This window comes from Podarcis gaigeae, assembly GCF_964106915.1.
Source record: "Podarcis gaigeae genome assembly, chromosome: 16".
Taxonomy (NCBI): Eukaryota; Metazoa; Chordata; class Lepidosauria; order Squamata; family Lacertidae; genus Podarcis; species Podarcis gaigeae.
The window spans coordinates 4,561,084-4,587,133 of NC_139693.1; the positions used below are offsets into that span (position 1 = coordinate 4,561,084).

The 26,050-nt window shown below is 50.0% G+C and overlaps 1 protein-coding gene and 1 pseudogene across 4 annotated transcripts in view; one reads left to right on the plus strand and one right to left on the minus strand.

Moving 5' to 3' along the window:
* Positions 1 to 26,050, minus strand: part of PI4KB (phosphatidylinositol 4-kinase beta) — a 50,623-nt gene that overhangs the window by 20,262 nt on the left and 4,311 nt on the right. For 2 of the 3 annotated variants that reach the window (XM_083715636.1, XM_083715637.1), the window contains exon 2: positions 12,543 to 13,525. In XM_083715636.1, coding sequence (XP_083571762.1) covers positions 12,543 to 13,496 — 954 coding nt within the window. In that variant the 5' untranslated portion in view covers positions 13,497 to 13,525. Of the gene's footprint in view, positions 1 to 1,315; positions 1,361 to 12,542; positions 13,526 to 26,050 lie in introns of all 3 variants that reach the window. The other variant, XM_083715635.1, reaches the window with a different exon arrangement.
* Positions 8,236 to 8,704, plus strand: LOC310833438 (small ribosomal subunit protein uS19 pseudogene; annotated as a pseudogene). The gene has a single exon. The product of its transcript is annotated as a small ribosomal subunit protein uS19 pseudogene (transcript).

A 26,050-nucleotide genomic window follows, 5' to 3' on the forward strand; every position in this document is an offset into this window, starting at 1 on the left:
ACCACCTTCTCAACTGTGGTTAGGAGCTGTCGCTGCCCCAAAGCTTCACGAGCGAAGAGTAGCTAAAAGTCCAAATTGCTTCAAGGTTCAGCAGCTATTGGCTGGTGCTTTTTGTTGGATGCGTTAACAGCAGGGCTCATTTAGTTTGTACCATAAGGGTTAAATCTGTCAAGTGTTCAAGTTAACTGGCCCAAAGGGGGATGGGGTGGAGGTTTTGCATAGCAACGAAATAGAATGGCATGGCATTCACTAAGGCAGCACGTGCCCTGATTGGCTGTGTCATTGTGATCGAGTTTTCCCCCTCTGTATATGGGGTCCACCGTCTCGCTGCTATGTACAAGGGCTTAAACCAAGGAAGAAAAAGCCTTTGTGTTCCTATCTCCTCAAATTATACAGTGGTTTTGTTCAGCTTTGCTCTGTGAAGTGTTATCAGAGCTTTTCTGCCTGGAATCTGCCTATATTATTTAACACTTTTTAACTACAGTGGTACCTTGGTTTAAGAACAGCTTAGTTTATGAACAACTTGGATTAAGAACACTGCAAACCTGGAAGTAGGTGTTTTGGTTTGTGAACTTTGCCTTGGTTTAAGAACACATTCTGCTTCCTGTTGAGTGTAAATTGAGTTCCCTGCTGCTATGGGAAAGCACGCCTTGGTTAAAGAACGTTTTGGTTTAAGAAAGGACTTCCAGAGCGGATTAAGTTTGTAAACTAAGGTATCACTGTATTCGGTGACACAGTAAACCAAGGTTTTTTAAACAATGGCGTAGCTCCAACTGTGACTCTATTAACTACGGTTAAGCGTTACGTGCCATAGAGACCACTGGCTGCCAATCTGCACTTGACACGACTTTAGTATAAACAAGACAAACCTGCTGGGGAGCCCTCATACCATGCAGAGCTCCACAACCCCCCTTCCCAAGCTCAACATGCACGCGAGTGGCGCATGAGTGATGGAAGAGAGAAAGAGAAAAAAGGGCATGACAGCCAAGGAAGTCGGCTAGCCAAAGAGGCTCAGTCAAAAATGGCTAACAGCAGTGTAGATTTTGGCTCGCTGGGGTGACTTTATTTCATTTTCCCCAAAGTGGTGGAAGAGAAGAGAGGAATGGATTTTGCCTTTGATGCTCTGCAAGATGCATTTGCCAAGGGTGACTGGCAGGCTTAGCAAAGTGGCTTAAGATGACAACAGAGAGGAAATGCTGCTGCAAAAGAAATTATTTGTTGTTGATTTTTGGTAAATCACGGGAAGGGAAGCAGGCAGCCCAGTTGGAAGAGGTGGGGGAGAAAAACAAAAAAAGCTGAAACGCAGGCCACTTACGGAGCAAAATGATCTATCAAGGCTCTCCGTACTCGATGACAACTCCTGAGAAATGAATGAGAGGGAGGGGGGAAGGGGTGGGGTTTTTTTTTGTTTTCATTTTTTTAAAATGTAAAAAAGGAAGGGAGAGGGAGGGAGAAAGTTGAGGAGAGAAAAGGCAAGTTTTTTGTTTTTAAAAAAACCAGCTCTGCACATTCCCTCCCCACCTGCCCCATCTCAACAGAGAGAACAAACTGCAGGCGCTTTGTACAGCAAAACAACACCCCCCCCCCCAATCCAGGCGAAACAACTCAGTGGCGGAATATTCTGTCCTCCTGCACGGGAGAGGAAGGGGCTCAGAGAAACAGCGCTTTGCTTCCGACGCAGGAGAGCCAGAGGAAGCCAACTCCTCTTCCTGCTGCTTGCTCCAGCACCTGGTATTCAGAGGTACATTCTGGAAGCCAGTGCAACTGCGTCGTCTTCTGAATGCTGCAGAGCTGTGACTCCAAGACTAACAACATCTGGGAAGGGCCAAAGCTCTCCATCCTTGATTTAAGCCATCCAGGCTACAAGCGGTTGACAAACCTGTCCTATGATCTTATTTGAAGGTTATCTGAGCTAGCAGTGCTCCCTGGAGCCCACAAATTCTTTAAGTTAATGCGGAATAATTAAGATACTTGGATGCCATGGTGTCTACAGGTTGAACAACCTGTCCCCCCCCCCCCCGCCAGAGGTTGCCTGCTTTCCAAAACGCCTCCCTGGAGACTGGAGGCTTGGCAGAGGCATTGAGGATTTTAGAGACTAGATACCCAGATCCACTCCGGAACAGCAGCTCCCAGGATCTCTTCTGGGACAGATCCTTCAGCTTAATACGAGGCAGGGCGCAAAGCCCACTGGGTGTCCATGGGACAGTCGCTTGTGAGAACAGAATGGTGGGTTTTGGGGAGGAAAACGCAGGCAACACCCTAGATGGACAGCAAGGTAATAAAACTATAAAATAACCCGTTTGCAACAGGTGGAACAGGTTGGTGCTGAACAGGGAGCAATTCTGTTAGCAGGAGGGTGGCGGGGGGGGGGGGAGTTCTACAAAAGTGAGAATCAGACAAAGAGAGGTGGGTGATTCTCAGGCTGTGTTATAATATCCTCCCCATCATTAATATCACACCCCCTCCCATTTTGCATGTGAAGAAAAGGGAGTTTTAAAAGCCTTTTAGGGCAAGTCAACTGTGTCACTTTTTTTTTAACAAAAAGAAGCCAGGGTTTCATCAGAGCCAAAGCTTACTAGGATGTAAAACCAGTAATAACAATAAAAACAAGAGGAGGAGGAGAGAGAACTCGCCTTAACAAAACCAAAGTGAAACCAAAAGTGGGCAGAGTGGTTGTTTTGACAAGTTTCCCTTAATCACATCACTTCTCCCCCCCGCCCCCCCCGGAAGATGAACCACACTGGAAAGAACTCCGTCTCTCTGCCAGCCTACAGCAGAAGTGTGGAAACTGCTGCTGGACTGCAGCTCCCATTCCCAATCACTGGTCATGCTGGCTGCCAGGGCTGATCGGAACTGGGAGCTGAGCAACATCTGGAGGGGCAAAAATGCTCCCCACCTCTGAACCCAGAGTCATTCGGCTGAAACCAACACCAGGGGTGGGTATCAAGGGCTATCTAGCACATGCTTCAAACAGTCAGGTCGCCTGGTCACCTGGGGTGACTCTCAAAAGCGTCCAGGCAATCCAACACAGAAGGGCTTTGCACTCTTTCCTCGCTCGGCATAATTTTGCACACCTCTGTTGTGTTCTCCAATCTTCCAGTCGCTTCCTCCCTTCCCAACCTGAGCATGCAGGGGAGAAACTTTGACCTTTCCTCACCGGGGAGGCATTCCACATACATGCGCATGCTTTTCTGCATCCCTTTAAGGTCGCCATTACCTTTTTATTTGAGACGGCTGGGGGAAACTATGCTACGTCTCAGCACAGCTACATTTCCAAACGCGGGAAATGGTGAGGAGAGTAAGAAACAAGTCAGCATAGGGAAAAGGGAGAGGAAAAAACAGTACTGATGCCAAGAGGAAGGGTGTGTTTGTATATATAGAATTGTAGAGTTGTAAAGGAACTCCAAAGGTCCTCTAGTCCAGGCATAGACAAACCCTGGCCCTCCAGACGTTTGGGACTACAATTCCCATCATCCCTAGCTAACAGGACCAGTGGTCAGGGATGATGGGAATTGTAGTCCCAAACATCTGGAGGGCCAGAGTTTGCCTATGCCTGATCTAGTCCAACCTCGTGCAATGCAGGACTCACAGAAGACAGGATTTCTCTACGTCCACAGTTAATATATTCATAGAATCACTGGACAGTTGGAAGGGACCCATTCTGTGGATGGGACAGTCCATCCTGTTCATATGGACCGGCCACAATATCCGTCGTTCTCTCATCCAAAGAGCCTATGTCAGGCTTCCTCAACCTCGGCCCTCCAGATGTTTTGAGACTACAATTCCCATCATCCCTGACCACTGGTCCTGCTAGCTAGGGATGATGGCAGTTGTAGGCCAAAAACATCCAGAGGGCTGAGTTTGAGGAAGCCCGGCCTATGTATTAAGATTATCTCCTGCAGAACTGACGCAGTGATGGCTGGATGGACTTCGCCCCACATTTACGGCCGGCTATTAATGATGGTTTTCCGCTTGCAGTCCTCGCGGGGGCGAGTCAAGAGGAGATGAATGGCCGACTGCTCCCCCCATCCTGGCTGTGGGTTCGCTGAGGATGCTTTTCTCCCCAGCACAGGGATAGGCTTTGTTATGCGTGCGCAAGGAAGATGGTGTTATTTCCAAGAGCACCAAAAACTGGGCCAAATCACACGATGAGGACTGCTCCCCCCCCCAGCTTATGAAAAACAGAAGCAGGCATAGAAGCCAGACGGAGGAAGTCTGGCCAAGTCACCGAGGGGACAGAAATGGTTGGAATTCTTCTTTTATGTTCAAAGGGCCAAAAAAATAAAAATAAAAAATTGAACAAGGCCAGGAGAAGGAATAGCTGTTGGCCCCATTAGAAAAATGTAAAATGATCAGACTTTAAAAAGCGGGGGAAGGGAACACTGCACTTCCTTCACAGACACACACAAAGCCCACACAGTGTATGATACCCTACAGAGGACTTTGAGACCTCTCATAGATAGCAGCTTTATGTCACAGAATCAGAGTTGGAAGGGGACCTGAGGATCATCTAGTCCAACCCCTTAAAATAATAATAAATCCCACCATTACTCCTGAAGGAACCCAGGAGGCAAATGCATTCGTAATGGCAAACCACTGCGAGGGTTTTTGTTTTTACAATCAAGCAGTGTATAAATGTCCTGAAATAAAATAAACAAATAAATAAACACACCAGTGTGGTTAAAAAGAAAAAAGCTTTTTATCTTGAACTGGTGTAATAAAGGACAAGAAAATGCAAACCCACACACTTGATTAGGCATAGCATAATGCGTTCTTGTATAATGATATGGAGGTTTTATGTATATCAGGAAAGCAATATGTACTATCAAGTTTCCATTATTAAACATTTTTTTATCACTTCCATTTCTTCCCTTGGATTAATGCTGTTGCATGTGAAAGAATGAATGAATGAGTAAGAAAATGTGTGTTAAAGAATGCTCATCAGGAATCTACAATTCTATGATTCTCTGACTGAACAGATTGGAGATGTATATCCCTCCCTGCTGAGCTGATTGGCTGCAGGCCTGCCCATCTTGACATTGAAAAGGCCTCTTCGCAAGGGATCAAAGACGGCGGAAGCCCTTGTCCGATTTCACCTGGTTTCCAAACCCAAACAGGAAACCTCTGCAGTGATGTCGATATTCCCCCGGTCTCCACTTGTCAGTGTCTGAATCATCCTGAGTCACTCTCACCCAGTTGCCACAGAGACCTCAGAGCAAGGGGAGCGTTCCTTGCACAAAGGTTGCCCAGCTCTGCCAAACACACACACACACAAACGCCTGCTTGCTGTGTCACCACAAAGCAGGTTCCTAAACGCTCTCATGTTACACAGAAAGGATTTCCTGGCAGGACACAACTGGCTCCTCCTTCAGCACCCCCTGCAATATTACCTGCCCAGGTGCAAATGCCAGAGAGAGAGAGAGAGAGAGAGAGAGAGAGAGAGAGAGAGAGAGAGAGAAGCTCAAGTTTCTGTTCTTAAGGCTTTTTTAAAAAAGTGAAGAAAAATAGACCGTCCCCATTTGGTAGCTCTGCAATACAGTGGTACCTCGGGTTAAGTACTTAATTCGTTCCGGAGGTCCGTTCTTAAGCTGAAACTGTTCTTAACCTGAAGCACCACTTTAGCTAATGGGGCCTCCTGCTGCCGCCGAGCCGCCAAAGCACGATTTCTGTTCTCATCCTGAAGCAAAGTTCTTAACCTGAAGCACTATTTCTGGGTTAGTGGAGTCTGTAACCTGAAGCGTATGTAACCTGAGGTACTGCTGTACTTTAAAGTGGGCAGACACCAGGATTGCAGGATCTGTTGCTGCTGAGAAGCAGATTTCAAAACAGTGGCCCAGATGGGCACATGCACAGCTGGCTCTGAGGGGCAGAGCATGCCTTTTGAGCCCAGAGCCTGGAATGCAAAGCCCTTCCATGGAAGGAAAAACCCACACCTGGTATTCGCTGACAACTGAAGCAGGAGCTTTTCAGCTGCCAACTGCCTAGAGATCTCATGGTAGACTCTTCATCTGCCTTTTGCTCCTGGTTGAGAGGGACTGAAGAAGCCTTTTCAGTCACGAGGGCCGCATTTCCTTCTTGGCAAGCTTCGGGAGGCCGCGTGCCAGCGGTGGGCGGTGGCCAGAGGAGAAAGGAGGCAGGGCGACAGAGGCAGCTCTTACCTCTGCACAGTAGGCCTACACCCCAGCTGTGCAAAAAGTTAAAAAAAAGTTTCATACTTCCCCTGCATGCAGACGCACCTCTCCACCAAATATCGTAGTTCAAGGACATGTTCCAGCTAAGTGAAGGCACTCAAGGGGGGCCCACAGCACTGCCAGCGAGAAGAGTGGGGGCCCAGGAAGAGGTCCAAGGGCTGGAGGGAGGGGAATGACGCACCCAGAGGTCCGGCCACCGAATTAAATCATGGCAGGCCTACTGCTTTCTGGCTAAGGGTTTCACTAGCTCGGTGGGAAGTTGTCAGAGGAGGGGAAGAGTGTATTTGTAAGGGCAAGACACACACATATATACGTAACAGAAGAGCAGGTACCTTGCTTCCTAAACTGAAGCAAGGAATATGGGGATCCCTTGCCACAATGGTAGATTATTAGGAAAAAGGAATCACAGGAAGCCTCCAGATCCACCAGGCCCAGCTCAAGCGAGAGGCAGACTCCTGCCAAAGTAGTCAATGCTAATGGAGTTAGCAATTTGCGTGCTAAAGTGTGCATTTTAAGAGGTGACGAGACTAAGGGGTAATATTAAGAGGCGCTCAGACCAGGCAAAGCATAAGAACGTAAGAAGAGGCGGCTGGATCAGGCCAATGTCCCAATTGTGGGTTGTAATCCACTGGGAGCAGTCAAGTACAACATTACCTGTTTTGCTAGAGTGGTCATGCTAGAGTTGGTCCAGCAGGTCAAAACTTCCTGTTCCTCCTGGCCTGGAGCATCCTTCCTTGAGTGTGACTAGTAGGTGAGCGTGACCTTTCAGACCTGTTAAAAGGCCAAGTCACGCAGCCACCTCTCCCTCTTTGATCTTCTTTTTCACCCAGCAAATGTCCTACTTCACCTGGACTGGGCTGCTGGCTGCCAGCAGTCCCCCAGGTTATCTCCCATATGGGGTAAACCTGTTTGTACATGTTTGTAACTTTAAGCCTAAAGCTTTGCTTCAGGGATCACACTGTGCTCTGCCTGATCCCGAGTAAAACTACTTTTTTTGTTACTTATAAATAAGACTGCTGTGTCTTTATTCTTTTAGGTAAAGGTAAAGGGACCCCTGAGAATTAAGTCCAGCCGCGAACGACTCTGGGGATGTGGCGCTCATCTCGCTTTACAGGCCAAGGGAGCCGGCGTTTGTCCGCTTCTGCAGACAGTTTTTCCGGGTCATGTGGCCGGCATGACTAAGCCGCTTCTGGCAAAACCAGAGCAGCACACGGAAACACCGTTTACCTTCCTGCTGGAGCGGTACCTATTTATCTACTTGCGCTGCGTGCTTTTGAACTGCTAGGTTGGCAGCGAGAGCTCACCCCGTCGTGGGGATTCAAACCACCGACCTTTCTACCGGCAAGCCCAAGTGGCACAGTGGTTTAACCCACAGCGCCACCCACATCCCATTTTATTCTTTTAGGAGGGATCAAAGGGGTCTTACCAGGAATAACAGAACATATCTCAATCTGGGCAAGCCAGACTGAATTGTTTGTTGTCTTAAAGAGACTCACACAAGTTTGCAACCAGCTTTCTGCTGCGTAAGAAGGGAAACGCACTCTGCTATATAAAGTAACTTGCCAGTGTGAATTAGGACGGATATTAATAATCAATATATCCTCTCCTGCCACCCTCAACATTCCCACACCATCTAGCACAGCATCCTGTTCCCACAGTGACCAAACAGATGCCTCAACAGACAACTCAGACGCAGGATCCAATCGCAAGAGCCCTCTCCTCTCCTTCGGCCTCCAGTCACTGGTATGGAGAAGTATGGAGAAGCATTGCTGTCTCCGACTGGAGGCAGAGCACAGCCATCATGGCTGGTAGCCATCAATAGCCCTCTCCTCCTCCACAAATTTGTCTCATGCTCTTTTAAAGCCATCTAGGTTGGTGGCCATCACTCCCTCCTGTGGCAGGGAGTTCCACCGTTTAACTCTGTGCTGCGTGAAGAAGTCCTTTAATTTAAGTATCCTGACTCTTCCAGCATTCAGGGCATCACTGAGTTCTAGTGTCATGGGAGAGGTAAAATATTTCTCTCTCACACTTTTTTTTCCTGGAGGAGACTGCGGCCAAGATGGCAGAAGTGAAGCAGAAGAAGAAGAAGCGTACTTTCTGGAAGTTCACCTATCGGGGTGTTGACCTGGACCAGCTCCTTGACATGTCCTACGAGCAGCTGATGCAGCTGTACAGTGCCCGCCACCGCCGCCGGCTCAACCGCGGCCTGCGCCGCAAGCAGCACTCCCTCCTCAAGCAGCTGCGCAAGGCCAAGAAAGAGGACCTGCCCATGGAGAAGCCTGAGGTGGTTAAGACCCACCTGCGAGACATGATTATCCTTCCGGAAATGGTGGGCAGCATGGTTGGCGTGTACAATGGGAAGACCTTCAACCAGGTGGAAATCAAGCCTGAAGTGATTGGCCACAATTTGGGAGAGTTCTCCATCACTTACAAGCCCGTTAAGCACGGCCGACCTGGAATCGGCCGACCACTCCTCTCGGTTCATTCCTCTGAAGTAAGGGGATTTGGGAAGGCTTGTGTCTTGCGTGTAAATAAAAGGGTTTCCCAACAAAACAAAACACAAAACAAATTTCTCTCTCTCTCCATGTTATGCATAGTTTTATAAACTTCTATCACGTTGCCCCTTACTCGCCTTTTCTCTAAACTCAAAGGTCCCCAAACTGCAACCTCCCTTTATAGGGGAGTTGTTCCGTCCCCTCCCTCTTGCAACTCTGCAATATCCCTTTTGAGGTGAGGCAACCAGAACTGCAATTTTAAGAAGTGCTCAGCCTCAGCCAAAGCATTTTCCTTGGAACATCTCTTGCGGCACTTCGGGCCCAGAAGACTCTCCGTACGTTGCCAGGAGAAATCCAGCCCTGCGTGAATTAATAAGCATTCCGGGCTCCGGTTTCCAGTTGGCGAGTGGCTGGGATCATCCTGGGCAACCGGCGGCCTCCGAGCTCCCGGCTTTCTATCAGCCCATTGTTCCCCTGCGAACAATGAAGCGGCAGGGAGTGGGAAGGGCTCTGTGAGCCGTCTTTGGAGCCATCTGGAAGACAAGCCTGGGAATCGAGAGCGTATTAGGGTGGTCAATTGTTCTGGCTTGGCCAGGACGGTCTGGGGAAGATCGCCTTCGCACCCCAAGTCAGCATGCAGCACCTGACAGAGTGCCGGCTTCCGAATGCGAAGCCAATTGGCTGTGCATCTCATGTACTAGCCTACCTCGCAAGGTTGTTGTGTGGGCAGGATCAGATATACCTCTCCCACGCACACAACTGCAATTTCATGGGTGGAAATGTGATTTTTAAAAATGAGAGAAGAGCCTATGCATTCGAGAAGAGGGAAGGAAAGAAGCCTGGTTTCTCCACATGCATAAGCTCCGAAGAATTCCGTGCAGCTCAACGCCTGAAAAAGAAATTTCTGGAATTTCTTTTATTCACTGCACACGCTAAAAAACTTGAGGCTGGCTCCTGGTCACTCGGCATTTCAAGCACGTTCCCCATCTTTAAAAGCAGATTAGACAAATTCATGGCGGATAAGGCTATCGAAGGCTGCTGATCACGATGGCTGTGTATTCCCCACTCCGGGATGAGGATTAACAAAAAGTAACTGGGATTTGCAGGCGGGGAGAGTTGTTCCTGCTGCACCTTTGGGGCATCTGCTTGGCTACTGTGAGAGACGGAGGCTGGGTGGGATAGGCCCCCTTTGGCCTGATCCAGCAGCCAGGCCCTTGTGATGTTCTTATGGAACCACGAGGTCCTAAGTAGATGCCACATAGTTTCCTAGTTCTATCACAAAATCCCAGCGAACCCACCCCCTTACTTCCCCCTAGGCTTTATCACGGGACCCCCATCTCTCTCAAATGCCCCACGCCCAAAGAGCACTCGGCAACCGCGTCTGACGCAAGCCCGAGTCTACAGAGAGACAGGGAAAGTTCTGGCGCATTAAGTATTCATTTGCTGCTCCGGCGATACTGAAATTCCACCCCAGAGTTTCTGCTCGGATGATCTCCAACAACGTGCGCCAAGGGGGTAGGAGAGAGAGAGAGAAAGGGAGAGTGAAAGTAGACCTCTTGGCTCGCCTCTGGCGGCTGAGTTCACGGACCAATGTTTTGCCAGATCGAGGGCTGGAAAGAGAGAGAGATCGCGGTCTGGCAGAGACAACCACAGCAGCACATCTGGATGCCAGAACAGGCACATCCAGCAGCACCGTAGAGGCCTGAATGCATTTCAGCTCCCACTTGTCAATCACATGACGCCAAAATGATGCCACGTATTTGACACCAAATTTGGCCCCTGGAGGCTGATCCTGATAAGGATCTGGTCCGCGGAGTCAAAAAAGGGTTCCCCACCCATGATTTAAAGCTCTCCAACTTTTGTTCCCCTGCCCCACAAGCATGGGAATCCATGTCCACACCCATTGAGATTCAGCAGCTGATGTAGCATTGGGTATCCGCCCACACCACAATCTCTTTCCTCTACTTTTTAATTCTTTCACCAGTTTTTCTTCTTTAATAAAGGCAGGCGGCAGAAAGGATCTTGCTCTGGGTAGGGCTGGGAGCCCGTTTTATTAATTATAATAAATGATGGGAGTTGTAGCCCAACAACATCTGAAAGGCACCACATTGGCTGCTCTTGAGAGTGTTGGACCGGCAAGACGTGGGTTCATACCCCTGCCTGGCCAGTTAGCTCCCTGGAGGACCTCTCTTAGGCCTAGCCTACCTCACAGGGTTGTTGTGAGGGTCCACATGAAAGGATGGGGAGAAGACACGTACCCACCCTGAGCTCCCTGGAAGAAGCTTGGAATGAAAAAACACAACATGCAAAACTAGATCGTAATTCCATGAATACCCCTGGATACATTTGTTCCCCTCTACTGCAAGGCTGGGGAACCTTCAGTTGTGTTTCGGACCCCCAATTCCCTTCAGCCTGAGCTGCCAGCATAGCCAGCCATGAGGGACGATGGGAGTGGCAGTCCAGGAACGCCACAGATGCTCGCCATCCCTGTCCCCGTAAAAACCCAAGAGGATTTCTGGTGGGATTTCCCCATGGAACACACAGGGCCTTATGTTCCCTCTATCTCAGTCAAGATCTATCACCAATTTTGGCAAGGATAGCCAAGGAATTTAATACTCTGGGTTTCAAAGTTTCTTTTCTACACATTTGTTTGTTTCCCAAAAGAGAGAAATCACACCATCAACACCACTGGGTGGAAGAGAGAATTCATGGAGAGAACAAAATACCGGAGCCAAGATGGCTTTATCGACTGTAGAGGCGGAGCTAAAACTAGGCCCCGCCCACTGTCCCATGGCACTGTCAGTCAGTGGCCAGCCAGGGGCTAGAAGACTCTCTGGACGGTGAGTGCGGCTGCCCCCTGGGATTGCCATCTTCCCCATCACTCACCCCCAGGTCTACTTACCCCATTCCTCAGAGCGGGAGGCCTAGAACCTCACCCACATATTCCCAATACGTCATATTAACGACGCCGACGCCTGTAAGCATCTCCTTATCTAGCACGGCCTTCCCCAGATGTTTCAGGCTCACAGCTCCCATCAACCCAGCTGGCACCACTGGCCTGGAGCAAACAATACGGCTGGAAGCCGGGAGCCTGAAACATCTGGAAGGTGTCATGGTGGAGAAGGAACACAAGAAGGTGCCTTAGACGGAGCTATATCCACAGTCCTGCCGGCATGCTGAATGGAAGCAGCTCACCAGGCTTTTCAAGCAGGGGACATTCCCAGCCCTACCTGGAGATGCCAGGGATGGAAACTGGGACACTCTGCATGCCAATCAGGTGTTCCACCCCAGGCCCACAGCCCTTTCCCAAGGCTGCACCAATACGTGTGGATTTTCGATCATAAGACCCTTGAGGAACAGGGTACGTATATAAAAAATGTAAACGCGGGATGGGAGGCAATGGTGGGTGATCAGGGCAACAACACATGTGCCACCTGGACTTTCTCTTTTCCTCTACCGCTATCGGGGGGACTGGTTGGCAATGCGAGGTTACATCGTCCCAAGAGATGCTCGAGATCAAGCGGTCCCCCGATAAGCAGCAGAAATGGAGCTGCCCCATCCCACGTTGGATCCGCATGAAAGCTGGCAGCAAAATCAGGCAGGACTCCAAAAGGAGGAGGACAAAGCTGAGCCAGGAAAGCAGCCACAACCTGGTTGGCGCATGTCTTACCTTATGCCCAGCTCTCTGGCACGAGAATGGCCTCTGCCTACCAACTTGCCACAGAGCTGGAAGCCCACCCTAGGCAGAATTTCCCCTCTCCTGATACGTTCGTTTTCACAAGGATTAAAAGCTGAATACCCCAGTAACCTATCCCCCTGCCCCGTGAATCCGGGGACGCCCCTCGCCCCACGTTACCTCATCGTCGTTCTCCACTTTGGGGTTGCTGGCGGTCCTCTTCAGGTTGCTGCTGAGGTGGATGCCGACGGTGGCGTCCGACTTGGACCTCTGGTGAGTCCTTTTGGAGGGGGAGAGCCCCGCCTCGGGGGCCGGGCCGAGGGCCGGCAGCTCCCTCTTCCGGTGGGCCGGCTTGAGCTCGTCGGAGAGGATGAGCTTCCGCAGCTTGGTCCCGCGGGAGTGGCGCTGGGTGGAGATGTGCATGTCCGAGGAGTAGGCGCCCAGCAGGAGGGCGCACTGCAGGGAGAAGTTGATGCTCTGCCGGCAGCGGTGGACGATGTAGGGCTTGATGGCGTCGCCCACGTCCTCATCCATGTGGATGTACATGTTCAGCAGCTGCGGCAGGTAGAAGTCCACGTCCTCGTTGCGGAAGCAGAAGAGCCGGTTCCCGATGTAGGCCTGCACGCCGGGCTCCTTCGAGTTGTACAGGTACGAGATCGCCATGGAGATGTCGAAGAGTTTCGACTCGAACAGGCGCAGCAGCCACGACTGCTTGGCCGAGTTGTTCTTCTGGCGCCGCCGGGCGCTCTTGACCGAGTTGGGCGTGTGCTGCTGCTCCTCCTCCTGGATCTTGTCCGGAGGGTCGTCCAGGCACTTGATCTCGCAGCACTCGCCGGGGCTGCCATTCAGCAAGGCCAGGCCGGGCCGGTGAGCCGGGCCTGCGCTGCCGTCCTTCAGCTGGATGGACCCGTCGGGAGAGATGCAATGCATCAGCTTGACCTTCTCCAGCACCTCCTCGCAGGCCTTCTTGGCCACCTCAGGGTCAATGACCGCCAGCTCGCCCACGCCTTCCGTGATGACCCCCAGGGCCGCCACGCCGCCATTTCCTGGGGGCGGCAGCACCGCTGCGGCCAGCGCCTCCTCCTCCTCTTCCTCCTCCCCTGGCGGTGGCACGTCTGCGTCGGAGTCACTCATATCCAAGGCGGGTCTGTGCTCTTTCAAAGCTGGAAAGCAAACCGGGAGAGGGAATTAAAAGAGAACGTGCGCTCATCAGGCAGCCTGGGAGCACAGAATGCTGGCCTTATGCAGCAACGCAGGTGTTCTCTCAATGAGCTTGCGTCCTTCCCCAAAAGGCAAACTAAGACTCTAGTCCTCATGGTTGCAAATAACGGTCTGGTTTAATAGGTACATCTGGCTCAGTATTGACTACGCTGACTGGCAGGGAACTTTTCTAGCCTTGCCTGCAAACGCTGTAAGGGATTGAACCCGGGACCTAGTGCACACAAAGCAGATTATCGCTGAGCTGTGGTCCTGCTAAATACAGCCTGTATTTCAGTGCTTAAAAACAAACAAACGGACGGTCCCGTTTCACATTCCACCACCAGGACTATGGTTATTCATAGAAAGAGGATTCTTTTGCAGCAAATACAAGCTGGAAAAAGGCCACAAGACTGCTAGTGCATAGACCTATGCCAGTCATCTGTAGCCTTAAAGAAAACGGGGATGAGTGCCAATGTTCCTCCTCCTTGGTCACCAGAAACAATTTCTGACTCACCACAGGTGACCAGCGTTTTGACAAGGGTGCCTAAAGCGGATTTGCTTTCCCACTTGACGAGAGAGACTGGCCCAATGTACAGAGCGCGGCTAGGATTCAAATCCCACTTTTGCCACCCATTCTTAAGGTAGAAACCAACCCTGCTCCCATTCAGTATCAACGCTATTGATACTATTCATTTGCTGAGTGGCTCATTTCCACTGTGGCTCTTTCCTTTGGCCAGAGGTGGTCACCTTGGGCTGAACCCGGCCCAAGATCCCTGGGGTCACCAGCTCAAGGCCTGCTTGTAACCTCCAGTCCTGATGCCACGGCAGAAGACGGCAGAAGCTTCTTAAAAAATTAACTGTCAAGCATAAAGAGGCTCCCCTCCTTTTTTTTGCCGCTGGCCACATACATGCGCTTAAAGCTTCTCTAACCTCTGGGAAACGGCCAGAGACTCCTGGAGTGTGGAAGGCAGGGAGAGAGTGGGAATACTTCTCTCACGATGTGGGCAGAGACTGCAGGCTGCTACCTCTTCACAACATACAGTGGTACCTCTGGTTACGAATGCTTCAGGTTACGAGCTCCACCAACCTGGAAGTAGCTGTTCCTGGTTGCGAACTTTGCCCCAGGATGCGAACAAAAATTGCACACCAGAGGCGCATGCGTGCGCAACGGGAGGCCCCATTAGCGAAAGCGCACCCCAGGGTAAGAACCGTTTCAGCTTCGGAATGAACCTCCGGAACAAATTAAGTTCGTAACCAGAGGTACCACTGTATCCTTCCTTCTTTCCATCCTGCCACCATCAGAAGCACATTTGGTGGGAGAAGACAGGCCTTTTTGGTGGTGGCTCCCTGACTTTGAAACTCCTTCCCTAGAGAAACCAGACAGACACCCTCTTTGCTGTCGTTCAGCCAACAGGTGAATACTGTTTTATTCCAACAGGTCTTCGGGAACTGACTGGATTTTAAATAGTGCTGTGATGAACTTACTATCTATATTTTAACACATCTATTTTGATGTTGTGTTAATTCTATTATGCTTTAATTTATTTTTACTATTATTTTTTATATGTTTTCAGTGTCCTATATTTTAGCTGTGTTGTTTTAATTTGTGTAAGCCACCTGAAGTCTCAGTATGGGGAAATGGTGGGATGTAAAAAAATGAACGCAGTAATATTGGTCCCAGAGCAGCCTTACAAAAGCAGCTGCGCCATTTTGGAATCTGGTGATTCAACTTGTGGCCGTCCCAGAACTAAGAATGTCGCCTGTGCAGCAAGAAGTCGCTGTTTAAATACTAAAATCTCCCCCACCGCTCCGTAGATCCAGCACAGGTCCACGGCACAGGTCGTACCAGACCGAGAAGTCGTTAACAGGATTAGTTTAATGGTACTGGAACAGGAACAACATTTAGGCTGACAGGCAGCAGTCTCTGGTCGCTGCAAGTGTCTAATGGATCTGTAGTCTGGTGGGAGCTGTGTGCCCTTTACTGAATGGGCCCAGCCGAAACGCCAGCCCCATAGGCAAGAGCCTCTGGTGGCGGCATAGTGGTTAGTGTCAGACCAGGACCTGGGAAAAAGCAAGGTTCAAATCCCCCCACTCTGCCTCATGAAGCTCACTGGGTGTGTCTTTGGGGGCAAGTTGCTACCTCCTTCAGCCTAACCTGCCTCATAGGGTTGTGGCAGGGATTAATGAGATGGGCAGGGGAGAACCACAAACACCACTTTGAGCTCCCTGGATTTAAAAAAAAAAAAAAAGGTGAGATATGAATGCAATGAATAAATGAATATTATAATTAATAATAATTTGATTTATTGCCCGCCCTTCAAGCTAAGGTTCCAGGGCAGGTTGCAACACTTTAAAATGCAGCATTTAAAATGTTCTAAACAAATTATAGCAACAGGTTAAGTCAGGGGTCAGCAAACTTTTTCAGCAGGGGGCCGGTCCACTGTCCCTCAGACCTTGTGGGGGGCCAGACTTTTTTTTGGGGGGGGGGGAGAATGAACGGATTCCTATGCCCCACAAATAACCCAGAGATGCATTTTAAATAAAAGGACACATTCTACTCATGGAAAAACATGCTGATTCCTGGACCGTCCGTGGGCCGGATTTAGAAGGCGATTGGGACGGCTCTGGCCCCCGGGCCTTAGTTTGCCTACCCATGGATTAGGTCCTAGAACATATGTGCACCCCAAGACCAGAACAAAGAGAGGCATCTTCGGCATAGGATAGAAACTGTGTTGTGCCAGTGTCCGGACACTCCTCTGCCCCCCCCCCCCATAGCAGCACTAACAAATTTGGAGCTGGCGGGGGAGATTAAGGGAGGCGGGAAGAGCAGAAGACCATTAAGGGATTTAGCTGGAGTCCATCGGAGGTTTATTAAACAAGGGGCAAATAGAGAGAGTTGCGGGGCCCCATTCGGCCCCCACCCCTGCCATCTGTGAACAAACCCCGAGGAAGCCATTTGAGGGAAGCAGAATTTAAATATCTCCCCCTCATTTCTGCTATTTATTCATCATGCTGTGTAGTTAATGATAAGCCTTCATGACTTAACTAATATTTTAAATAACAACAACACAATGTCACACTTAGGCAGCGAAGTAAAAGAGGCTGAAATTTAGGCACAGGAGTCTTGGCAGGAGGTGTCATTTTGCAAGAAGGAAGACTTCTGAGAGGAGCAATTAAAAGCCCGTGTTCCGGGAAGTAAATTAACTGAGAGGTAGACGCAGGGGAGGGGGCAGCTCCCCATGGATGCAAAGCCCGGAGGAGAGGAAAGGCAAGGGACGCGGAAGTGGGTGCGAAGCGGGCTGCACGGAAAGACTTGGGCAACACGTGGAGAAGTGTCACGAGCGCCAAAGGACAGGTGCAGATGTAGAGCCAGGTGAACCGAACGCAGGTGAAGGAAGTGGGAAGATCTAGGCAGGATGGCAGTAAGCCCAGAGGAGAGGATGGAGAGGCCCCACCTGATAGCCACAAATCTATCAGGCAAATGAATGGATCCGTGGCAGGCAGAAGTCAACAGCTGGCTACTGACTGAAGCCAGAACCTGCAAGTCCCTGGGATGCAGAAAGCTCCCAGCACCATCTCAGACCCTAGAGTCCATCTAAGCTCAGTGCTGCTGACAGTAGCAGAGTCTCTCCGGGGGTTTAAAGAGGGAGTCTTTCCGAGGTGCCACTGGGCTTTGAACCCGGGGCCTTCTGCATTCGGTGCAGGTGCTCACTGCTGTCCTTCACCAAAAGATAATTCGATGACAGAAAGTGAGGAGGAATTAAAGAACCTTTTAATGAGGGTGAAAGATGAGAGCGCAAAATATGGTCTGAAGCTCAACATCAAAAAAACAAATATCACGGCCACTGGTCCCATCACCTCCTGGCAAATAGAAGGGGAAGAAATGGAGGCAGTGAGAGATTTTACTTTCTTGGGCTCCATGATCACTGCAGATGGTGACAGCAGTCATGAAATTAAAGACGCCTGCTTCTTGGGAGAAAAGCAATGACAAACCTAGACAGCATCTTAAAAAGCAGAGACATCACCTTGCCAACAAAGGTCCATATAGTTAAAGCTCTGGTTTTCCCAGTAGTGATGTATGGAAGTGAGAGCTGGACCATCAAGAAGGCTGATCGCCAAAGAATGGCGATCTTTTGAATTCTGGTGCTGGAGGAGACTCTGGAGAGTCCCATGAACTGCAAGAAGATCCAACCTCTCCATTCTGAAGGAAATCAACCCTGAGTGCTCACTGCAAGGACAGACCCTGAAGCTGAGGCTCCAAGACTTTGGCCACCTCATGAGAAGAGAAGACCCTGATGTTGGGAAAGATGGAGGGCACAAGGAGAAGGGGACAACAGAGGACGAGATGGTTGGACAGTGTTCTCGAAGCTACCAGCATGAGTTTGACCAAACTGCGGAAGCAGTGGAAGACAGGAGTGCCTGGTGTGCTCTGGTCCATGGGGTCACGAAGAGGCGGACATGACTAAATAACAAATAGTCCTCATGGTTGCGAATAAAGGGCTGATTTAACAGGAAACCACAGAAAGATGCCTTTCACAGTGTCAGCCCCTTGGTCGCACTGGCTGAGTATTGTCTACACGGACTGGCAGTGGTTCTCTAGGGCTTCAGGTAAGGAGCCTGTCCTGGAGATGGCGGGGGCTGAACTTTCTGCACGCTGAGCAGATGCTCTGGCCCCGAGCGTCATCCCTTCCCTTGTGATCTTCAAATGTTAAGAGTCACTGCAGCAGAGCTATGCTTCCTCACGCACCCAGAGATTAACACACACCCAGAGAGCGCAGAAGAATTAATCCCCTTCTTTCCAAAAAGGGAAGCTTTCACTTAGAGGAGTTTCCTGCCAATAACACTCCCAAATTCAAAGCGCCACACAAGAGAGGATTTGCAGCCTGTGAAGAACACGCTAGCAGGTCATAGGGTCCGAAATTAAATGACTCCCTACTAATTAAAGGATGGAATGAATACCCAGATTTATCTGCTTAGCGTGTGATGTAACCACAGGAAGGTGGGGCCATGCGCACGGCCGGCTTCTCTCATCAAAAGCCCCAGAGGAATTTTGCCTTCTATGATCTTTTGTCCCGTTCCCCCTCTCCCACACCAATGCTTAAAATAAATGTGGAAGAGCGACTGCTTTCAGCGGACTCAGGTTAGAATCATAGAATCATAGAGTTGGAAGAGACCACAAGGGCCATCGAGTCCAACCCCCTGCCAAGCAGGAAACACCATCAGAGCACTCCTGACATTTGGTTGTCAAGCCTCTGCTTAAAGACCTCCAAAGAAGGAGACTCCACCACACTCCTTGGCAGCAAATTCCACTGTCGAACAGCTCTTACTGTCAGGAAGTTCTTCCTAATGTTTAGGTGGAATCTTCTTTCTTGTAGTTTGGATCCATTGCTCCGTGTCCGCTTCTCTGGAGCAGCGGAAAGCAACCTTTCTCCCAGGTTAATCCAGGGACTAGCAACAGGGGATTTGTAGTCCAGGATCCACGACTGCAGCAGCTTTTCAAAGTAAACAAGCCCAAAGAGAATCAGAGAACCCTTCCCACAGCAACTTCTACCATAGAACCCTGCAGAGCAGCCTTACCCAGCCCCCCTGCTATATAATATTTATATATCCGTTTCCTCAAGGGCTCTCTTGCAAATCTTTACAACAGCCCTACAAGGCTGGCCAGCATCATCCCCACGTTTTGGGGGGATTTGGCGAGGAAGAGAAGCAGTTTGCCCATGGTCACTCCCCAAATTTGCAGCTCCTGTTTGGTAGGAAGCAGGAGAGGACAGGGAGGGGAATTCCAGCAGGGAGCTCAGCCTGAGGCCAAGAGCCAATTAGCTCTCCACTGCCAGAGGATGAGGCAGCTCAAGATCTCTCAGGGGATTCCCACACAGGCCCTCCTGTCACATTTAACCACATTTTTCTTCACCTTGCTCATCTGAGTACCCAAAGCAGATTGTGCTTTAAATATATACAGTGGACGCTCGGGTTGCGAACGTGATCCGTGCGGGATACATGTTCGCAACCCGCGTCTGTGCACGCACGGTTGCGATTCAACGCTTCTGCGCAACCACAGAAACCCAGAAGTAACCCGTTCCAGTACTTCCGGGTTTCGGCGGTCCATAACCTGAAAAAAACACAACCTGAAGCGGCTGTAACCCGAGGTATGACTGTACAGTGGTACCTCGGGTTAAGTACTTAATTTGTTCTGGAGGTCCGTTCTTAACCTGAAACTGTTCTTAACCTGAAGCACCACTAAAGGGGCCTTCTGCTGCTGCGCCGCCACTGGAGCACGATTTCTGTTCTCATCCTGAAGCAAAAGTTCTTAATCCGAGGTACTATTTCTGGGTTAGCAGAGTCTGTAACCTGAAGCGTATGTAACCCGAGGTACCACTGTATATATATATGGGGGAGGGGTGACAGCATAGTCAATGGGCTGTACCCAACTAAATTTTACTCCAAGTAAACCCACTGAAATTAATCACCCTAGCTTAGTCACACACACATTCATTTTGACGGGTCTTTACATCGGAGGCAACCTAATGCAAAACACAAAGTTAAGGATGTGAAATCACCCAAAAGGGGATAGGAACATCAGACGAGCCTGCTTTCTGGATGAGGCCAAAGGGGGCCCATCTAGCCCAGCATCCTGTTCTCACAGTGGCCAACTGGATGCTGCAACAGGAAGCCCACAAGCGAGACCGGAGCGCTCCTGCATTCTCCAATCGTCGTTCCACAATATCTGGTATTCAGAGGTAGATTATCCCTGGGCATGGAGGTTCTGCTGTCACAACAGACCTCCGCAAGGATAGCCCTGCTGGATCAGACCAACGGCCCATCCCAGCGGTGGCCTGTGGGAAACTCACAAGCAGAACCCGGGTGCAAGAACCCTTTCTCCTCCCGTGGCTTCCAGCAACTGGTATTCAGAAGCGTTACTGGATCCGACCGTGGAGGCAGCGCACAGCCATTGTGACTCGTGGCCTTCTTCTGCATCACATATTCATCCAAAGCTCTTTTACAGCCATCCAGGAGAGCCAAACTTAAAAATAAATATTATTATATTGCTTTAAAGAGCTGTCCTAGGCAATGGCTGCACCCCGTGGCAGAGGATTAGCGATCTCTCCAAGTTAATTACGCCTTGCATGAAGCTGGAAGCTGGGATTGTGGAACCAGCCCAGATAGCGCCAGGATAAGCTCCAGACATCTGGTGGCTATTAAACAGTGTTACTTTCCTCCCCAAGGCCGAGGGTTTTGCAGAATTTGCTGCCCACCCACCTCCCAAGGACGGAACACGTGGCTCTCATTGAAGCTTCGCCCAGCTTACGAGATCTACATTAAGCAGGGCAACCTCCCCTCAGCCCCCATCCCTTCTCCGACTCCATGTCAAGAAATCGCTTCAAAGGTCAAGGAAAGCAGGCCTAGCCTGAAGTCAACAACAGGAAAAGCAGGGACTTTGGGGTGGAAGGGCAAGTGAAGAACAGGATTACACCTGTCTATGAAGCCAGCACCAATCCAGATCTAAATTAAACAGGGCAGTCGGGAAAACCCCCACCATCTTTCAAGCATGGACTCTTCTTGGCGTAGAGGAAAGACTCGCCGGACGGGAATTAGGTTTTTTCCACAGAGGCCGAGCCAGGGAAGGCTAAAAAATAAATAAATTAAAAGTCTCCTGTCCGGTCAGCCCAAAGCACTTTGGACGCGTCAGAAACTTGCGCACTCGGACAGATTCTGGTAGCTGCAGGAAGGGTCTCTCAGTCCTCTGAATCAACCCCAGGCCCCTTGTGCTGATGCTTTGCATAGATATCAAGATTCTAGTCCTCATTGTTCAAGGTCCTCACCTGTAATCTCCTCCCCTCCCTTCCCAAGACACCTCCATGCTCCCTCCAGTCTTCAATAAGTCAATAATTTCTTACATCTCTCTTCTTGGCTGCTGTCCCCTCTTCCTTCGGCCAGGAATTCTACAAGGGAGCTGCTGGTGGGGATGAGGAGGTGTCACTGCAGAGAAGGCCCTGCTCTTGGAAGCTGCCACCAAGGGCAGAGAGCAGGGTATCTGCAGAGGGCCTTAAAGGACACAAATGGACATGATTGGAGGTGGTGCATCTCTGGTGTGACCTCTGGGCTGTTTTGGGGCTTTAATACAGGGGTGGAGAACCTCTGGCGCGTCAGGTGTTGCTGCATTCCAGCTATCATAATCATCATCATCCCCCCTGACCACACTGGCTCTTAGGGCTGATGGGAGCTGAGAGCTCAACCACAGGATGTGGAGAGCCACAGGTTCCCCACACCCCTGCTTTAAAAAGCTCAAAGCCCAGACCTTGAACTAGGCCGGGAAAATAATTTGGAAGCCTGTAATCCTGGAGAGGCTAATCGTCACGATGCTACACGCAACCTCCACTTGCAGAGGCAGTCTACCTTTGAAATGTCAGAGGCTGGAGGCACATACCGGGAGAGGGCTTTTGAAATAGGTAGGGCCCCATATGCACTATAATTCCACATTAAACAGCCGTGGCTTCCCCCCAAACACACTGCGAACTGTAGTTTGTTCAGGGTGCTGAAAATTATTAGCAGGAGACCCTTGTTCCCCCTCACAGAGCGGCAATTAATAGAGCGGTTTAACAATCCATCCCTCTCTCTGGGTATTGGAAAATATAGCTGCAGCAAGGAATCCTGGAACCTGTAGTTTCCTGAGGGAACCAGGGCTCTTGCTGTCAGTCACTCCTAGCTCCTAACATTCCCAGGATGCCTTGGGGGCCGCAGCAAGGAAATGGGCTTTTGCAAACCACCTCCAAACGGGTTTGCGCAAACAAGTTTTAAACCAGGTTTTGCAAACTGAAAAATGATGCAAACGATAAGACAGAAGGGGGGGGGGAACCCTTCCATGTCTTGCTAATGAGGAGTGGTTAAACTACTCTGTCAGCTGTAAGGGGAACTAAGGCCTGCTCCTAACAGCTTTTAGCACCCTGAACATACTACAGCTCCCATGATTCTTTGGACAGAACAAAGTGGTATGATAGTGATTGAAATTAATACGGCTAAAAAGGAGGCCCTAGATTTCTACCCAAGAATGCAGTGGTCCCAGGGAATTTTGCAGCATCGACAGGGGGCGGGGAGGAGCAGACAGCTGAACTTGTGCAAGGGCAATTTAGCAGGATGAGTATACTTTTTTTTTTATTTATGTACACACACAAAGAGGCAAGTCTGAACCAAGCCACTGAGTCACACGGAGATGGTGGCAACTGCCGGGGGTTTGCTTCTGAAGCAGCGGCGACAAGAGTCATCGCTCCCAGAGTTCTTGCAGGCTGGAATATCACAGCCATGTGCTCACATACACACAGAGGGCCACGAGCGCTGGAAAAACACTTTGCCATCCCACACCATTCTGTCGCAGCTGACTCACCCCCTTCGCAACCACCTGCCTGTGCTGGGCGATGAATGATGCTGGTCTACCTTACAGGAAGGGCGGGGCATATCGGAAGTCTTTCGCTAGACTCCAACTCCCAGCAGCCAGCATGCCCAAAGGACAGGGAGGGTGGCGGGAGATGTAGTCCGGCAAGAGCTGAAGTGCCACAGCTTCCTCACCCGTGCCTGACAGGATCACTGTGAGCAATGAAAGGGGGTTAGACTAGATGACCCGTCAGGTCCCTTCCAACTCTGCATTTCTATGTGTCTATGAATAGAGAGGTAATTTGCCTAACTGATCTAACCTGGGGAAAGGCGGTAGCTCAGTGGTAGAGAACCTGCTTTGCATGCAGAAGGTCCTGGGTTCAATCCCTGCCATCTTCGGGCAGGACTGGGAGGGACTCTGTCTGAAACCCAGAGAGATGCTGTCTGCCAGCATAGACAATACAGAGCTACCTAAACTAAGGGTCTGAGTGTAAAGTCAAATCTTGGATCATGACCATGAGGACTAGAATCTTAGTATTAATTTTAAAGCTAGTGACATAGGGCACCCGCTTTAACGCAGAAGGTCCCAGGCATTTGGAGGTAGGACTGAGAGAGGAGAGCTGCTGCCAGTCAGTGTAGACAATATGGAGCTAAACAGACCAAGGGTCTGACTTGGTAAAATATGTTATTATTAATAATAATAATACCATTCCTCCCATTACATATCTTTAGCTGCCAGGCAAAAACATTCCTCGTAACTCTTTAGCCAATTAAGCAACATATAGGCCAAAGACTTAAGAGGGATGTTTTTAACTAGCGGATGAAGATATGTAACGAAGGTGGCAGTCAAACCTTTCTGGGGAGAGCATTCCATAAACTGGGAGCCATCGCAGAAAAGGCTCATTTTCATGTGGAGAAGGCACAAATGAAGGCCCTCAAATGACGGCCGCACGATCTAAGTCGGTTCATATAGGGATAGGCAGTCCTTGAGCTCTTATGGTCCTGGGCTGTTCAAGACTTCTTAAGTCAAAACCAGCACTTTGAATTGGGCCCCAAAGCTAATTGGCAGTCAGTGCAGTTGGACCAGGATCAGTGTAATATGCTCAAACCGTCTTGCCCATCGAGCCACCTGGCCACTGAAATCTGCACCAGCTGAAGTTTCTGAACCGCCTTCCAAGGCAGCCCCATGTATAATGTGTTGCAGTAATCTAACCTAGAGGTTACCAGACTACAGATGACAGAAATTAGGCTAGCCCTGTCCAGATAGGGGTACAGCCAAAGCTGACGGAAGGCATTTCATGCCATTGAGGCCACCTGGGCACCCCCAAGCTGCGTACCTGCTCCTTCAGAGGGAGTGTAACCCCCTAACAGAGCCTCAGTCTTATTTGGACTGAGCTTCAATTTGCTGGCTCTCATCCAGTGCATAATGGATTTTTAATCTTTGTTGGAAGCCGCCCAGAGTAGCTGGGGAAGCCCAGCCAGATGGGCGGGGTACAAATAATAAATATATTATTATTATTATTATTATTATTATTATTATTATTATTATTACTACTACTACTACTACTACTGAGGCAAGACAACGGCTCAGCTCATCCACTGCCACACCTGCAGATGTAAAGGAGAAGAAGAGCTATGTAGCACCAGCATATTGCTGACAACGTACTCCAAAATTCTGGATGACCCTACTCAGCAGTTTCATGTAGATGTTAAAACAGCATGGGGGATAAAACTGAACCCAGAGGAACTCCACATTGAAGGCTCCGCGGCGCCAAAGAGCCCTCCCCAAGCATCACCCTCTGGAAACAACCACCCAAGTAGGAATGTAACCACTGCAAAGCAGTGCAACCCACCCCTAACTTGATAGCTTCCCGTGTTCCTCCTTTCGGGGAATATGGTATAGTAATCCAACAATATCTGGAGGGCATCAGGGTGGGGAAGGCTCACATGCACAGAGTCCTCTGGGTGTTTAAAACTGAATGCCTAAACACAAACCACTGCTGCTACAATTTAAAAACAAGAGCAAAGTATTTTGGCAACTTTAAAAGATGAATGGTTTTTGTGTGTGGCATAAACTCTTGCAAAGTACGGCAGGCAATACAAAGTGTTATATTGAGCTATACGGTGGACCCTCAGGCTGCAAACGTGATCCGTGCGGGAGGCATGTTCACAACCCGCAGCGCTGCATCTGCGCATAGCGCAATTTGGTGCTTCTGCGCATGCGCCGAAACCCGGAAGTAACCCATTCCGGTACTTCCGGGTTCGGCACAGTGCACAACCCAAAAACGCGCGACCTGAAGCGTCTGTAACCCGAGGTATGACTGTATGCAGTTTCAGGAGTGGGGGGGAGAATTGTAAGCAGCAAGCTCAGAGGCAAATGAAATGCAGAGGACAGATAGTGGTAACTTGGACCTAAGAACGGAAGAGGGGCGCTGCTGGAGCCCATCTCATCCTGTATCCTTTTCTCACAGCAGCCAGCCAGATGCCTGTGGGAAACCCACAAGCAGGATCCGAGAACAAGAGCCCTCTCCGCTCCTGCAGTTTCCAGCAACTGGTATTCAGGAGAATTACTGCCCCAGACCATAGAGGCAAAGCGTAGGCATCATGGCTAGCAGCCAACACCAGAAAACTCAGGGTAACCATTCATGCCTCTGAAGGATGCTTGCGCCACAAGAAGTTTGTTAGCCCTTTAAGGTGCCACAAGGCTCTGTCCTTCTAAACACGAGAGATAGCTGCACCCTCTGGATAGGATGACAAAAGTAACTAAAAAGTGAGAAGGAACAGCATTACCAGCACAGGACAGAACAGGCACCCAGGCAGGGTGTTTCATGGGACCCTCAGGGGAGCCCTTCAGCTCCGCTGGAAGACCAGCTCCATCGTGCCTCCTTTCCCCTCAACACCCACCTGGAAGGAGCCTCAGCCAGCCATATAGAAAGCAGCGCTCGTTCTGTCGCCTCCGCAGAAAGACCAGCTCCATCAGGAGCCTCCTGTTGTTGTTTAGTCGTTTAGTCGTGTCCGACTCTTCGTGACCCCATGGACCAGAGAACGCCAGGCACCTCTGTCCTCCACTGCCTCCCGCAGTTTGATCAAACTCATGCTGGTAACCTCGAAAACACTATCCA